The 17,680-nt window shown below is 38.9% G+C and overlaps 1 protein-coding gene and 1 pseudogene across 1 annotated transcript in view; both read left to right on the forward strand.

The window, feature by feature from the left end:
- LOC122144869 (sarcoplasmic/endoplasmic reticulum calcium ATPase 1-like) overlaps positions 1-9,165 on the forward strand; it is a 50,295-nt gene extending 41,130 nt beyond the window's left edge. The window contains exons 9-10 of the mRNA XM_042756087.1: positions 8,861-8,941; positions 9,032-9,165. Of these exons, the coding sequence (XP_042612021.1) occupies positions 8,861-8,941; positions 9,032-9,121 (171 nt within the window). The 3' untranslated portion in view covers positions 9,122-9,165. The remainder of the gene's footprint in view (positions 1-8,860; positions 8,942-9,031) is intronic.
- A 2,347-nt stretch (positions 9,166-11,512) lies between these two features.
- LOC122145169 lies at positions 11,513-15,401 on the forward strand (annotated as a pseudogene).
- Positions 15,402-17,680: the final 2,279 nt, after the last annotated feature.

Consider the following 17,680-nt stretch of genomic DNA (forward strand, 5'->3'; position numbering starts at 1 on the left):
AACAGAATTTATTATTTGAAATGGAAATGTTAACATTATAAATATAACATGTATATAAATATAAATTACTTTACTGTCAGTTTTGATCAGTTTGCTGAATAAAAAATCTTACTGCTCCAGACTTTTGAAGAGTAGTGTAAGTTTATATTGGTAGGTTGACTATTCAGAATGATGTAAGTACTGCAGCTATTTCAGCGTTGCTCTTTTTGCCTCAGACAGTGGTGAACGTTTAGAGCAGGACTAAATGTTTGTCCAATGGCAAACAGGCAGACTGTTTGGGAAACTGGTGTGAAAACAGTAGTTATTTTTTCAGTTGTATTTGGAGCCACTAATGGTGCAGAAAGTACACACTTCACCTTAAAGCTTCTTGATCCAAGTCTTGATCTGGATAACCAGTCACACCCTTACGAACTACCACTGAACTGTGTACTTGATTTCTATAGAATTAGTTCCTTTCATTTTTGCCACTTTCTGTTCTGTAAAGAGAGAAAATCAAGTGCCTATGTTTTTGTTGGCATGACTGTACCACCTGTATTCAGATAGGTGTGTATGACGCAAAGTAACCTGTCTCATAGCACAGCCAAGAACGCCATGTAGTTTGAATACTTGTTATTTTGTGTTTTAAGGTGTCATGTCATCATTCCAGTGCCATCATTCTGGCTGTTCTTGTTATTACTGAGGTCTACTGTCCTAAAGAAGAAGAGCTTGAATGTGCTACAAGCTTTAGTCACCACCATTCTGGGTTTTGAGGTGATGGGCGTAGATCCTTTCATAAGTGTCCTTGAAGAGTGGTGTAGTGCTGTGGTCTCTTTTATGTTGTTGCTTTCAGAGAGTCAGGACATGGTGACGTCCTCCATGTGGGAGTCACTCTGGGACACTTAAGGTGTATGTTCGTGTTTGTGCGCAATGGAAAATCCTTAACTTGTACAGACAAGTCAGCAAGACATGATTGCAACATCTTTTACGTTACATTCTACTTCTGCTGCAGATGCGGATCCATCAAGACCACAGGGTTTTTGTCAAACCCCTACGCTAGATCCATTTACAATATCACAAAACCTGGTTCTTAATTCAGACCGTTTATAGTCCAGTTCAAGCCTTCATATACAGGACGTAGTTTTTTTATAGTACCATTTTGTCACTACATATTTCATGCCCATGTTATTTCAAAAGCAGAGATCAATAATGATTTGGAGAATGAATTATTTGCTTATTTTCCACCATCTATATCTCTCCCTTCCTTTTTATTCATTTATCAGACTCCTTGCATCTCCTGCTTCTAGTTTTGTGACCTTTATGATTTCAATTGGAAAATCATGATTTTCTTCTTTTTTTGTTGTTGTTTTCCTGTGTGGTGTTTCACATATAAAGCAGCCACTAACATTTTCATTGTGAGCCATTGTTTTATCTGTTTACAAAGAAACCCTTTTTATGTTTATGCATGCTTTTTTGCTAAGTTTAATTATGTCCCATGATGTGGAGATGTTATATCCCTCGTTGCAATGCCTCACTGCACGTGTGTGTGTGTGTGTGTGTGTGTGTGTGTGTGCGCTAAACGTCCATCTGTGTGTGTCTGCCCAAGGTCTCTCCTGTGTTTAGCAGCAGGGTGTTCCCTCTGTTCAGAAGCTGCTTAATTCCCTGTAAGTGTTGGGAACCTTCCGGAAAGACTTCCACTGTGCTGTGGTAAATATTTACGCACCCTGATCCCAGACCTGCAACGATCAGAGCTCAGACATTAAGGCGAGCGCTGTAATCAAACACCACAACATTCACTTTACCGGCTCTTCACTTCAACAGTGATGACTGTTTCCTGGACACAGATTAAGTCCAGTTTCAACCTAATACATCCTGTTTAAGGGTATCCTTAATTGAGAGAGAGACATTTGTATATAAATAAATGGCTTTATTTGTCGAGCAGCTGTAAATTAGGCATAATAATAGCCATAATTAATTAGGCATAATAGGCATAAAAGTCGTTGCTAAATAAACTGCTGTGCTGCAATATATAGCTAAATATTGTCAAATTAACACTTTCTAACTATCCTGTTAATATATGTGTGTAAATTACAAACTCAAATACCTGCTTTATCTGACATTATTTTTCCCCCCAATTTTTCTGATTAGAGAATGGTGCGGAAATCACGTTGTGACAAATTTTGTCTTTGCTAGGTTTTAATTGTCTGGCCTGGACCTGGCCTGTGTCTGATAGCCTTTTTCCTTCTTATCCTCTTCCCATCATACCTTGGCCCCACATCTCAACCAGCAAGAGATTCCCACATGCCAGCATTAATTTCCCTCATATTTTTGTGCTCTGTCATTTCTATTCCTCTCACGCTTTTCCTTGCGTCTGCTCCGGCTGCAGCATGATCCAAGAATGCCGAAAGCAGCAGAGCCACAGACACATATATTTAGGAAGCCTAATGCCAACTATTCACTGTAACGTACTGTACATGTACGTTGAACACTTTTTGGTATACCTGGCACCTTTCGTGTTAAATTACTCTTTATTTTGAAAAGTTGTGCTTGTTTTGATTGCCTTTTTCTGATAATATTAATATTAAATATTAATCAATATAAGACATTACCAAATTTCATGCACAGTTTAATGCATAGTACTGTCACATACAGTAAGAAGGAGACAGAGACAGTAAGAGACATGAATGGTAAAAATTGTTCTGAAACAAAGTTTGCTTCTAAACTGAAATAGGCCTCAGTATAGGGCCTTTCACACCGCTTTAGTTCCAGAACTAAATTTACAGTACTAAAATACTGGGAGGATTTTGAGCAAACTATTTTCCAGTACCATTTAAAGTGTTGCATTCGCACCGACAGTGTGTACTAGGAAGTGACGTAATCCGGTCAACGGCGACGTCATTTGTGTGTGGCATTCAACAACGAAAACAAGGAGAAAAATGTTAACAACAGGAGGATGGAGGACGCTGTGATCAGAGCTGTGTTTTTGTTGTGTCTCGTGGGGTCTCACAATATTGGACATGGAATGTCGATGTATACGTAAAGCGGCTGAAAGAACGGAAAGGAGGACTAAGATTCTCCAACGACAACTGGCAGTGCTACATTTCCTGCACTTCAGCGTCTGTCCATCTATTGCGGTTCTCCATACTTGCGAAATAAGTTGACACAATGTTTACAGTATGATACATGCCTTTTTAAATCATGGCGGGTGAGGGCGTTTTCATACGCGTCTGGCCAATCAATGTATATTTACGTCATGGGTAGTTGTAGAAGTTGTGCTGGTTAGACCCTGCTCCGGGGTAGGAGCTAATTTGGTTCTCGAAAAAGGCAGTCTGGTACTAAAATCTTACCCAGTTCCGGCGGTGCGAAAGCGCCAAAAAGTGGGTAGTTCCACAATTAGTTCTGGTACTATGAAAAGGTTCCTGCGGTGCGAAAGACCCTTTTGTTTGAGTTATATGTATGTCTGTGTTTGTTGCTATTCTTCACGATGGTGAACAGGTAACAATTCAGCCTAAGCCTGAAACAAAGTAACAAAATTCATCACCTAAAGTGTCCTTAAAGAAAAGAAGGAAATGATATTTCACATGCAAGACAGAATTTTAAAATTGAGCTTCTGAAAATGTATCCCAAAAGGATTCAACATTCTGTTAAACCTCCTGTGCCTTGTAATGTTAAGTACTAAAAGCGTAATGCTGAGAGGCTTATTATAGGGAATTGGAATTAGTGCTGGCACTACGTTGCAGTGTTGTTTAGGATGACCCAAGCCAATCAACTAACTGTGTGCCTTGTTGAGGCCAGACGTCATCCAAGACAGCGTCACTAATGCGGAAGTCTACTGTGAATTGCACGCACGCTTGCGCGCGCACACATTGACACACACATCCTTATCAGAGGCTTATCATTGCATATCACTGCATGCTACCCTGTTCCTTGGTATCTGTTTCTATGGCAACGTAGAGCAACACAGTTCCATATCTGCCAAGTTATGGGATGGCTGTTGGTGTTTTTGCTACAGATCTGATTGATAAATGACTATAAACAAGCAAAACAGGCTAGCAACAACCCACATAATGTTTTTCCTTTAATGCTACTGCTGCTTGTTGGTATATTTCAGGACATTATGGGTGTCATATTTGAATTTCTGCTTACTGTGTTGGGGAAATCTACATAATTCTGGAGAATGAATTATAATATTATCAAATGTGTTTAACTGATTCATAGTGGATTATTTAATGATCAGTAGAATGTGGATCAATATAATACACAATATAAATGTTCAAAAGTTTGGGGTCAGTAGGATTTTTGGTATTAATATTTTGAAAGTAATTAATATTTTAATTAAGTGAGAATACATTGAATTGGTCAAAAATGACAAAGACATTTATGGTATTTCTATAATGTTTTTTTTTGTACTTTTTTTTTTTTACTTTCTATACATCAAAGTATCCTGAAAAAAATGTAGCACAGTTCCCGCAAAAATAATAAGCTGTACCACTGATTGATAACTTTACTTATAATAAGATTTTGATAACAATAATAATAAATTATAATAAAACTTTGATAATAAGAAGAAATGTTTTTTTTGGGAACTAAAGCAGCATATCTGAAGGATGATGTTACATAAATTTGAATTATTTCTGAGGGAAATATACTACATTATATTGAATTTTATGTACTCAGTTCAAATATTATTAATAATAGTAATGCATAAAATACATAAAGTAGATTTGTAACTCACCAATTCCTTCTATTGTTTGTTTTTAAATCGTTAAATGGTTTGGCACTTCCTTACTTTGCAGACCTTCTAGAACAGCACATACCTACTAGATCTCTTAGGTCCTCTGATCAGCTGCTTCTAATTGTTCCTAGGTCTAGATTAAAACTTAGGGGTGACCTCTTACTATACCAACTAAAGTTAGTTTTTAAACCCAGTTAAAATCTTATTTATTATCTCAGGCTATCAATTCTACTGGGTTTTGAGGGATGTTATTGAATTTTTCGTTTTTACCTTTAAATTTACTTTTAAACCTAACTTTTGTATGTTAATGTTTTTACTTTTATTGCACAGCATCTTGGGCAACAGTAAATGTATTAATGTGTGCTTTATAAGTAAAATAAACAATGCTGAGAATGGCCAGTTAGTGTCTAGTGACTATTATCCATTTCTTGTGTGTCCTAGTCAGTTGTAGGTATTTTTGTATAAAATGGTGAATAAGGGCCATGCGAATACTGCTGCTACTGAGTTATTGGAGCAAGGTGCAGGCCTTTAATACTAAATGCCTAAAGATGACATTACAACCAAACAAAGATTTTTCACTAAATGAGCATGTCAGAGCCAAGCATTCCAAGTTCAAGGAGTACATTATGCTAGTGAGCAGGCAACTGGATCTCATTTTGTTTCTTTCCCAGTTGACAATGTCTGTTTGCATGGTCTTTGACTCTGGAAATTGAGCGGCACAGATTCCTGTGTGGTTAAAGACCAGAGAAGCAAGCCCCAAAATAGTGTACTTCAGAAAGGAGAACTGGCCACTTTTGTAACTTGTGTTTAGAAACAGCTAGCCTACTGTTCAAATAATAAAAAAAAGCAATCTCATGCTGTAATGTTCCCCAAACTGATTGGTTCTTTTATGTTAGTGTTATGAAGTAAAAAGCACTCTGTATTTGTGCACGAATGCTGATAAATGGCACAGTGTACCAGTACTTGCAGTGTACCAGTACTTGACTAATGTGTTTGTTTCTTTTAGGTTAGTGTTATCTGTATTTGTGCACTCCCTCACACATAAAACATGCCCACTCTCTGTTGGAGATCCTGCCAGTGCATATGTAGCCAATGATATAAAAATAGACCTGTTGTCATTCTGTTATGGATTGATCAGATCTGATCACCATTATTAGCAAATATGCTTGGCCCCGCTCAAATTAATTAGTGTTTCTGCTTCTTTAAACCCCCCTGCTTGCTAATAATGATCTCCAGTCTAAGGCCAGCCAAGTGTGGAGTAGAAGATATGGAGGTTAGACGACAGTAGGGGATCTGCTTTCACTACAGTGCAAAACAAAGCAGTTGATCGACTAATAATCCCTGTGTAACACCAAAAAGATTTCCCTGATTCATGTTCGGCCAGAGACTACACCATTCAGAAACATGGATGCGCTACATCGCTGTGAATGGGGAGGAAAGTGAGAGAGTCAAAGATGAGACTGGTGAAAAGGAGGAACGCGCGTATGGGAGAGAGGCTGAAATGTGGAGGGAGGTAGAGAAGGAGAGCAGTGAGAGTGCGGTGCCGGGAGCATGGATGAGTAGGAGGGAGCTGCAAATGCAGCATGCAGAGAAAGAGAGACATATGGATTGTAAGTAAGGGTAAGCATTTCTGTTAGCCAATGTTGACATTTGGAAATCACCAAAACAAACACTCCTCACCCTAAAAGGGTTCTACCTTATTTTGTTAGTTTTCCGCTTCCACACATATAATGACAAGAACCCATGGCAACAAATAGCCCGTACAGCACAGCCAAGAATCGGGTATTCACCGCCGGAGGAAGGCAAAATACTAGAAACTCATTAAAATCTGTGATGCTGTTCACCATGGATATAAATATACATTAGCTATGCCCACCTGGCCATGCACTAAACAACAAATCCCCTTCATCTCTACCTTTCTGCTGCTCGCCCCATTGATGTCCTGGCCCCAGCAGCACCGGAATGCCTCTCCTCCACATCATGAGTAGATTACTTCCTACTGCTGATTAGCTACAAGTTTGTTTAACCACTGCTCAATCAGTTTTCTAAAGCTATTTTGAAACTACCACCCCAGCTTTGAAGAGATGGGGATATATTTGGGTTACACACCCGTTCAGTTAACGGTGGGTAAATGCCCTTTGTTCAGGCGCACTGTTTGGTCTAAGTGCCTGACAAGCCTGCATCTGCTGGCCAGATTCTCCTCTCATGCGACGTACACACTCCCCGCTGTCAGACATCACCCCTCACCCAGGGGCCATGTCACCATGGTAACCAGCCCCAGAGTCCCTCCTCCCCCCATGTCGGGCGGTCAAAATCATTGGTGACATGTAAAGTAACTAGCAGACATCACTGTCAGTCCATGTTTGCATCAAGTTTCGTTCCTTCCTGGAGCGTACCAGCCACACCAACAAATACACCAGTCAGTCCATATTTGAAGGCGGCCAGCTATGTTAAAAGTACAGCTGTTGATTGGGATCTGACCAATGAGAGATAGAATAACTGGGGGAGTGTAACTAACAAAATGCACCGGAAATAAAAATACCCAAACAAAAAAAAGTGTGTATTGTGGTTTGTGCCTGAAAGCAAAAACAAACGATCTCATAAAAGAAATACTATTTTTATTTATTATTTTTTAAATAGGAAAATTAATCATCAGATGTTAACTTAACGCCAACTTAAAAACTAAATATTATTTACACCATTTTGTTTTTACAGTTTAAATGTATATTTACACAAAAAAATATATATATTTAACTACCTAAATTTTAGAAAGGTGGTCATTTTGTAAATGGGTTTATTGGAACTATGAGATCGCGACAACAAAAATGCTGATAAAACCTTATCCCTAGAGCATTTTGAACAATCTCTTTCATTTTTGTGTTGCTGCGTAGTTAAACACCATGGCCAGCCAAGATGTTTTTGATTATGAGCAGATTTCGGCAATTTTCCTCTGGTTGAGGCCTCGAGCACTCCTAGCCTGCAAGCTGAACTGAATCAGGATCGATTCGTGAAAGTGTGGAAACGGCTGGCATGCCATGTGTCTTCTGTACCTTGTTATCATTGGTAGTGGGGGGAAAGAGAGATGCTACCTTAGGTTCAAGATCCATCCTACTTTCGGTTTATAGCCACGCAATCCACTAACGGTGTAGACACATCTACACACATGCTGGAGCTGCTTGCAGTTGAGTTCATGGGCAGGCTCTAGCATTTCAACAAGTCCTGTCTTCAGCAAGTGGAAGCGCTGGCAGATGAGGTGTTGTCAATTATTAGAGACCCCAAACATTTGAACAGAATTGTACTAGTATGTAGAATGATGGGCATGAATTCAAAGGAAATTTGAGCTTTCTGTGAAAATGTATGTGTTTAGATTCCAAGTAGATGTAGTTGTATCATATGCCATAGCTCACAATAGATTGGCAAGATGTTTGTTTAATACAGTTTTTTTCTCGTATTCAAATATGCTCAACTTTGTGATTTGCTGTATCATCCATTGTTTGTGCTGTGAATGCACAAGCAGATCCCCGCTGCTTGTGTGATGAGTGTATATGAAGCTTTGTCTTGATGTCTCAGGTAGGACAGAGCAAAAGGTTCATTAAGTCAAGCTACTACACAATATTTACTGCTCAAAGCCTAAATGATTGCAAAAATCTCAAAACACCCAGCTGAAAACTACACATCTTGACTGATTCTGTCTCATCTTACTGGCTGGGGTTTTTCCCACCTCTTTTTTCTTTCTTTGTATTAGAAACACTTTTTTTCTTGTTGTAAACATTGTTCATGAACCAAATATTGATCACTCCGTGTTCTCTCATCAACTGGCTATCGAGCAGTGTTCCAGTGTGTCTGCAATTAGTCTTTGAGGTAGTCTCAATATTTATTTTACTTGTTTCAGTCTCTTTTTTGCTTTGCTTCAGGCTTTGTGTCCTAGTAGTTTGGCTTCGATCTGTTGTAATTACATGTTTACCTGAAAAACAAGAGGTCAAGAATAGCCTTAAATGATGGCTGTGTCTTATTTCATGTTTATGATTGCAGTTATGATCCCTCAGGCATGTCGTACACTTTTTTTCGACTTGTCACATTCATCTGTAATGTAAGAGTGTCTTTGCCTGTTTTTTGATTAAGTTCCTCTAAACCCATTTTGTTTTCTAGTTGGAGACAAGGTGCCAGCAGATATCAGGATCACTTCAATCAAATCTACCACCCTACGAGTGGACCAGTCCATTCTCACAGGTACTGTGGACTTCTGGAGATGAACAGCTTAACATTTCACTGCTCACTTCTCAGTATGACTTGATTTAAAACTACCAATGTGTTCTTTAGGCGAGTCTGTGTCTGTTATCAAACACACTGATCCCGTGCCAGATCCACGAGCTGTCAATCAAGACAAAAAGAACATGCTGTTTTCTGTAAGCACTTCACTTCCTGTTTTAAGAGGGGAACTTTCTCATGTGCATATAATAAGCAGTTTATTTGCATATAAATATAACTCCATGAATGTTTTCTGCTTGCGTACCTCGTAGCATTTTTTAGTCTTGTCATGTATTTCATAATTATTATTTCCTTTCTTTGTGTCTTTTGAGTTTTTCTTGCTTTTTCTTTGTCTCTCTGGTTTGCAGAATGTCGTTATACTGTAGGACAGTGGTTCACAAACCTGTCCTGGAGTACCCCCTTCCCTGCACATTTTGTATGTCTCCCTCATCTATCACATCTGATTCAACTCATCAGCTCATTAGTGGAGACTACAAGACTTAAAATGGGTGTGTCAGATATAGGGAGACATACAAAATGTGCAGTGCTGGGGGTACTTCATTGAGAGATTTGAGAACCACTCCTGTAGGATATAATAAGACTTAAGTATTCTGTTCAGTCTAAACATGCTCTTCCTGTCTGCGTTCATTTGCAGTCATTCAGATGTTCTAAATAGGCATGCATTTGTCCGCTCTCAATCCACTTAGGTTGCGTTAACATCATCTGGGGACAGGGAATACCCCAGGTGACGTTATTGGCCTAGTGAGGGATAGTATAACGTCGAGTTAATGCAGTCTGCCCGTTTTCATCTTAAGGCATGTAAAATAAACTGTATATGGCCTATATGCTTTTATAGCCCTGCTTTATGCATTTTCCAACACATCGTGGTAATGAAAGATGTAGTTTCCTATTAGGAGAAAATCTCCCTAATGACATTATAGCCAACTCCACACAAGTCAATGATTTTTCCAAGCTACGTTTTAGCAAATTATATGGGACTGAGGAACTTCTAATGCTGCTGTTTCCAAGTCTGCAAAAGTGTAAATTTAGAATTGAAAGGTCTTTTAGTGGATTTGTTCCATTTGAGTATACAGTAGAAAAGAATCATCCCCCTTTAAAATAGTCACATTTTGTTGCTTTGCAGCCTGAAATGAAGATGGATACAGTTTTTGTTCAGCTATATTTACTCAGTGCAACTTATAACATCTAAGTAAAAGATATAAAACCATGTCAGAAAAAAATAAATAAATAATTAAAAAAAACAATCACGGAGTTGGAAAAACGATCAACCCCCCCCCCATAAAAAAAATGGTGTAGCTTTTCACCTTCTCAATAGTACACATAGCCATTTCACTTTCAATCAGCTGTGTCATTTTTATTAGCTCAGCATGAAAAGAGCTTTCCTGGAGCACTTCAGTCCTTGTTATGAACGAAGCAGAACAATCAAACTACAAAGCTGGTCGTCAAAGAGGATCTCGTTGTTGTTTTTTTTCGTGGGGATCATGTTGGTCAAGAATGAGTTTGCCAAAACCGCAACCTTATCTGAGGCAGATGAGACCTAAAATTTAATGATTTGGACTAGCTTTTATCAAAAACAATATGTCTGGGCTAGAAAAGAAAAGCAGGTACAGCTCACCATCAAATACAACAACATTCCCTCCAGTGAAAGCATGGAAGGAGTTTAATATCCCTGTGTATGGGGTGTTTTTCTCGCCAAGCAGGGACGGGAGCACTTGTCAGGATAGAAGGAAAAAATGGATGAGGCAAAACACCATCAAATTCTTGAGGAACTCTGTGCCTTCTGCCAGAAGGGTGTACAGTGGGAACGCAGATTTACCTGTACAAAATGACCCATGACCCAAAGCACACAGCAAAAACTGAGCACACAGGGGTTTGAAGGAGACAAGGTAACTGTCGCCCATGGTCTAGTCAGAGCCAAGACTGAAACCCCATTGACAATCTATTGGAATGAATTGAAGGGGTGCAGTCCATGGAATGCTCCTGCATCAGACACGCTAGTGAAAGAACAGAGCAGTTCTACAAAAAAGATGTAGTGGGCAAATATTGCAAAAGTCTCTAGATGTGCAACGATAGTAGAGACAGAGAGACATATCCCAACAGGACTAAAGGGGCAGTAATTTAAAAGTGGTTTTCAAAAGGTGGTTCAAAAACACTATGGACAAAAGAGAGTGACTCTGTTCCAACTCAGTGAATTTTTTATTTGATTTATTTTTCTGAAATTGTTGGTGAATCTTCTACGGCTGTTTAAGATGAGTAAATCCAGCTGGATAAAACAAAAACTGTGTTCGTCTTCATTTCAGGCTCCAAAAGCAACAAAATTATAGTGTTTTTTAAAGGGGGTGAATTATTTCTAAATCACACTGTATGTGCTTTATATATATATATATATATATATATATATATATATATATACTTATATTATAATCTATCTGTTCTCATGTTTTCCAAAGGGGACACAAACATTGCTGCGGGTTCGGGCCATCCCGGTGTTGTCATCTCCACTCGGAACATTTCCTTTTTTACGAGGAAATGGGTAAGATCCGTAACCAGATGGCGTCAACCGAGCAGGAGACGACCCCGCTGCAGCAGAAGCTGGATGAGTTTGGCCAACAGCTCTCAAGGTCATCACCCTCATCTGCATCGCCCGTCTGGAGTCAGTAACATCGGTCCATTTTGCCGACCGGGGTCCCGGTGATTCCGTGGATTGAGTCGCGATCTACTATTTCCAAGATAGCAGTGGCCTTGGCAGTTGCAGCCATCCCGGAGAGTTTCTGCCATCTATCATCACCACCTGCATGGCTTTTGGGCACCAGTCGCATGATGGCAAAGGCAAAAATGCCATTATCCCGTTCTCTCTGCCCTCGAGTGGAGGCGGCTCGGGATGCACCTCCGTTATCTGCTCAGACAAGGGACAGGGGGACCCTGACAACCAACCAGATGTCTGTCTGCAGGGTGAGTGATGTGGCTGTTAGAGCCAGACGCAGAGTTGATTGTCTCATTCAGCATCAGAAATGTTTGTCACGGGACAGATCTTGATTTTATGTCTGGGTTGATGAACACCTTCGTTTTTACATTTTCATTTTCTGCTGACATATGGTCCTACTCGTGAGCTTTTTCTGTGTATATAATCATCTATATATAATCATACTATATATATAACTTAACACAGATTTGAACCTCTTTTTAGTGCATTCACAAGAGGTAATTTATTGTGCACTATAACCAGAGCCAGAACGCATTTCAAACTGTCATGAAGCGAGAGTCATTGAAGGTTTTCCTAACAGTTGCATTTTATTTTTCAAATTCAAAATAGATTCTCCTGAGGAATACCGCAATTTTTTTTTTTTGGGGGGGAAGAGACCTCGAGGCTTAGAGAGCATCACTAAGAATTTCTTATAGACAATGTCTCGAATTCTGCCCACTGATTCCAGACCTGTATGTGTGCCGTTACTGTGCTTTCTGGTGCACTGGCAGGTGGGTTTCACAGGTCTGGATACTACGGTGGTGCTTTTACAATCAGAGCATGTCTTTTGATGCTGTTGCCAGGGCCCTCTCATCCAGAGCTGAGTAATGCCATATGGAAGACCATAGAACCATACTCGGCACAACACGCGTAGGGGACATGTGAGAGGGAGTTGGAATTGGAAGAACTAGGACTTGGTCGGATGTTGAATAGCAATCCAGAGCCAATTTGAAAGACATTTCAATTAACTACTGTTTAGCAGACACGCCGTTAATTGCTTTTTCATATGTGTTTGTCCACTGTAACAGTATTTATTTTTTATAAATGTGCCCTGGTAATCTACTCAAAACAACCCTTCCTCTATGATAATGTGTGCACCAGCGTGAGGGTTGGGCAATAATCCATCCCCCACAACCGGTCCCTCCAGTAGGGGGGTGATTTTCGATTGGTATGACTAATTCGAATTAATGTTTGCCATGTTTATTATTTTATAAATCGAGGAATCACGATTTTGAATAGAAATGTTACCAAATGTTAGAACTAGACACTTTGACAATATGCCAATGTTAAGAGTAAAGAGAAAAGAATGATCCTACCGCATGCCTGTGATTAACCGCTCATCTGTTACGCGCTCTGTGAAAGACCAGAAGTAGAATATATCATTAGGTGCCATTCACACAGAATGTGCTTTTGTGTTGACAAAGATGCGATGTGGGCAGTGGAATAGGAAAAAATGCAGGAATATGGGAGTTCTTTTAACTTGAGCGCCACATTTTTAGAATGCCGTTTCATGCATGAGAAGTGAGCGCAACAGTCAAACGCGTCCATTATTTCCTATGTGAAAACAATGGAAAAGCAGCATAATCTAATAAAAACCTTTTAAGAACTACTACATGTCTGAAATTTCATGTTTGCATCATGGTGACAGGCTGAAAGCTGCTGTTCATTGTTTTTTACAAAACATTTACAGTTAATAATAGTCTGCTGGTGTTATACCTTTAGTTGTTTTTGAATTTGAATTACCTTGATTTTTGAGATTTTTTTAAAGCATTTTGCTTATATTATTTCTGAACATATTACATCATGTTAACAACTTCAAGTGTGGTGCACATGAAATAGAAATGTATTTAACAAGAGGGTTAATAAAGAAAAAGTTACTTGAATCGTGTTCAATTTCAAGTTACATTTTCAAGTTGACTAGTTTAAAATCGGAAAAATCGAGAATCACAGTTTCTGTTTCATGCAGTCTTTAATGTTTTATTTTACATTAGTGCATAAAGACAGAAACTAAACTTCCTTCTAAAGAGCCAGCTTCACAATGGTCCTCAGTGGAGCACTAAAGTAAAACCCCTTAAATGTTCATTAATTATAATGTTTATAGAAATGCTATACAAACTGCAAGTTTCATATGCACCATATATTCATCAAAACTGCAGAAAAAAAAATCTGTTTGTTTCTACTGTGTGGCATCTGAAGTGCAATGCCATAGATTACCTTATTGATTATAATGGGGGTGTTTTATTTTTGTAACATCACTCTGTTTGCTTTAAGTTTGATATTGTGTGTTCACAGTGTTTAGTCTTAGTGAATTACAAAATAATTCCAGGTTACAGACTCGCTCCAAATTACAAATTCACTTTGGCTTTACAGCTGCCTTTTGAGATTTTTATATACAGTATATATAGTAGATATATAATTTTTGGCACAGTTGGAGCTACATGGAATGCATGTAATTGACACATTGAATGATTATTTAATCACAGAAATTGTAAATGTAAATCTTGATTATTTAATAGTGCAGTGACATCAAAAGTTTGAGGACTAAGATTATTTTAATATTTTGAAAGAAGTCTCTAATGCTCACAAAGGCTGCATTTATTTGATTATAATGCAGTCATATTGTAAAATATTATTACAATTTATAGTAACTGATTTCTACTTGAATATATTTTAACATATAATTATTGCCTCTGATGGCAAAGCTGAATTTTCAGCAGCCATTACTCAAGTCTTTAGAGTCACATGATCCTTCAGAAACCATTGTAATATGCTGAATTGGTGTTAAAGAAACATTTATTATTATTATCAACACTGAAAACAGTTGTGGTGCTTAATAATTTTGTGGAAATCATCTTCTTGTCAGGATTATTAATTGAACAGAAAATTTTAAATAACAGAATTTATTATTTGAAATGGAAATGTTAACATTTAAAATATAACATGTATATAAATATAAATTACTTTACTGTCAGTTTTGATCAGTTTGCTGAATAAAAAAATCTTACTGCTCCAGACTTTGAAGAGTAGTGTAAGTTTATATTGGTAGGTTGACTATTCAGAATGATGTAAGTACTGCAGCTATTTCAGCGTTGCTCTTTTTGCCTCAGACAGTGGTGAACGTTTAGAGCAGGACTAAATGTTTGTCCAATGGCAAACAGGCAGACTGTTTGGGAAACTGGTGTGAAAACAGTAGTTATTTTTTCAGTTGTATTTGGAGCCACTAATGGTGCAGAAAGTACACACTTCACCTTAAAGCTTCTTTGATCCAAGTCGTGATCTGGATAACCAGTCACCCCTTACGAACTACCACTGACTGTGTACTTGATTTCTATAGAATTAGTTTCCTTGCCATTTTTTTGGCCACTTTCTGTTTCGTGGAAAGAGAGAAAATCAAGTGCCTATGTTTTTGGTTTGGGCATGACTGTACCACCCTGTATCAGATAGGTGTGTATACGCAAGGTAACCTTCTCATGCACAGGCCAAGAACGCCCATGTAGTTGAATACTGTTATTTTGTGTTTTAAAAGGTGTCTGTCCTCATTCCAGTGCCATCATTCTGGCTGTTCTTGTTATGACTGAGGTCTACTGTCCTAAAGAAGAAGAGCTGGAATGTGCTTACAAGCTTTCGTCACCACCATGGGTCTGGGGTTTTGAGGTGGTGAGCGAGATCCTTTCCTAAGTGTCCACGCTTGAAAGAGTGGTGTAGTGCTGTGGTCTCTTTTCCATCATGCTGCTTTTCAGAAGAGAGTCAGGACAAAAAACAGGTAATCCGCCAGGTGGGAGTCACTCTGGGACACTTAAGGTGTATGTTCGTGTTGGTGTGCGCAAATGGAAAAACCTCCGTACTTGTACAGACAAGTCAGCAATACATGATTTGTGCCATCTTTTACGTTACATTCTTACTTTCTGTTTCTGCTGCGTATGTGGATCCATTTAAGGATCCACAGGGTTTTTGTCAACCCCCACAAGCTAGATCCAGCTTGCTAAATGGTCACAAAACTGGGTTCTTTAATTCAGACCGTTTTATAGGTCCGTTTCAAGCCTTCATGTACAGGACGGTAGTTTTTTTTATAGTACCATTTTGTCACTGTGAACCTATTTCATGCCCATGTGCTTTCAAAAAGCGAGATCCATAATGCATTTGTAGAATGGAATTATTTTGCTTACTTTCCCACCATCTATATCTCTCCTCTACATTTCCTCTTTTTATTCATTTATCAGACTCCTGGTATCTCCCCCTGCTTCTAGTTTTAGTGTTACCTTTATGTTTCAATTGGCAATCATGATTTTCTTTTTTTCTTCTTTTTTTTGTTTGTGTTGTTTCCTGTGTGGGTTTCACTATAAGCAGCCACTAACTTTTTCATTGTGAGGCCATTGTTTCAAATCTGTTTACAAAGAAACCCTTTTTATGTTTATGCATTCTTTTTTGCTAAGTTTAATTATGTCCCCTGATGATGGATGATTTTATATCCCTCGTTGCAATGCCTCCGCCCGTGTGTGTGTATTTTGTGGTGTGCGCTAAACCCCCGTCCATCGGTGTTGGGCTGCCCAAGGTTCTCCTGTGTTTATCAGCAGGGTGTTCCCTCTGTTCAGAAGCTGCTTAATTCCCTGTAAGTTTTGGAACCTTCCGGAAGACTTGCCACTGGCTGTGGTAAATAGTTAGCACCCGATCCCAGACCTGCAACGATCAGAGCTCAGACATTAGGCAACGCGCGCTTAATCAAACACCACAACATTCACTTTATACTACCGCTTCTTCTACATTCGTCAGTGCTGACTGTTTCCTGGGACACAGATTAAGTCCATTTTCAAACCTTAGACGCCGCCCGTTTAAGCGGGCATCCTTACTTCAGAGAGAGAGACATTTGTATATAACTAAATGGCTTTTATTTTATTGTGTCGAGCATGCTGTAAACTATGCGCATACTACCAGCCATAAATTACTCAGGGCATAACACGCATAAAAGTCGCTAGTTAAATAAAACTGCTGTGCTGCAATATATAGCTAAATATTGTCAATGTAACAACTTTCTAACTATCCTGCTAATATATGTGTGTAAAATTACAAAACTCAAATATACCTGCTTTATCTGACATTATTTCTTCCCCCCCCAATTTTTTCTGCATTTCAGGAGAATATGTGCTGAAATCAGCGCTGTTACAAAACAAAAAAAAATTTGTTTTACTTTGCTATGTTTTAATTGTCTGGCCTGGACCCTGGCCTGTGGTCGGATATCCTTTTTTCCCTTCTTATACTCTTCCCCAGTCATAACCTTGGGCCCCACATCCCCAACCAGCAAGAGATTCCCCACATGCCCGCATGACATTTCCCCTCATATTTTTTGTGCTCTGTCCCATTTCTATTCCTCTCACGCTTTTCCTTGCGTCTTTTAAGGGCTCGTTCAAAGATGCTCCAAGAATGCCAAAAAAGCAGCAGAGCCGACAAGACACATATCTTTAGGAAGCCTAATGCCAACTATCCCACTGTAAACGGCTGGCCCTGTACGTTGAACACTTTTTTGTATCCTGGCACCTTGCCGTGTTCACTTTAACTCTTTATTTTGAAAAGTTGTGCTTGTTTTGCATTTGCCTTTTTCTGATAAAATAATATTAAATAATTAATCAATCTAAGTACAAAATTGAACCCCAAATTTTCATATTGCCAGTGTTAATGCATAGTACTGTCCATACAGTAGAAGGAGACAGAGACAGTAAGATGACATGAATGTTAAAAATTGTCTGAAACAAAGTTTCTTCTTAACTGAAATAGGCCTCAGTATTAGGGCCTTTCCACACCGCTTTAGTTCCAGAACTAACTTAACAGTATAAATACTGGGAGGATTTTGAGCAAACTATTTTCCAGTACCTTTAAAAGTGTTGCAATTCGCACCGACAGGGTCCTGCTCACCTAGGGAATTGACGGTAATCCCGTCAACGGCGACGTCATTTGTGTGTGGC

The sequence above is a fragment of the Cyprinus carpio genome, chromosome A5 (assembly GCF_018340385.1).
Source record: "Cyprinus carpio isolate SPL01 chromosome A5, ASM1834038v1, whole genome shotgun sequence".
Classification (NCBI taxonomy): domain Eukaryota; kingdom Metazoa; phylum Chordata; class Actinopteri; order Cypriniformes; family Cyprinidae; genus Cyprinus; species Cyprinus carpio.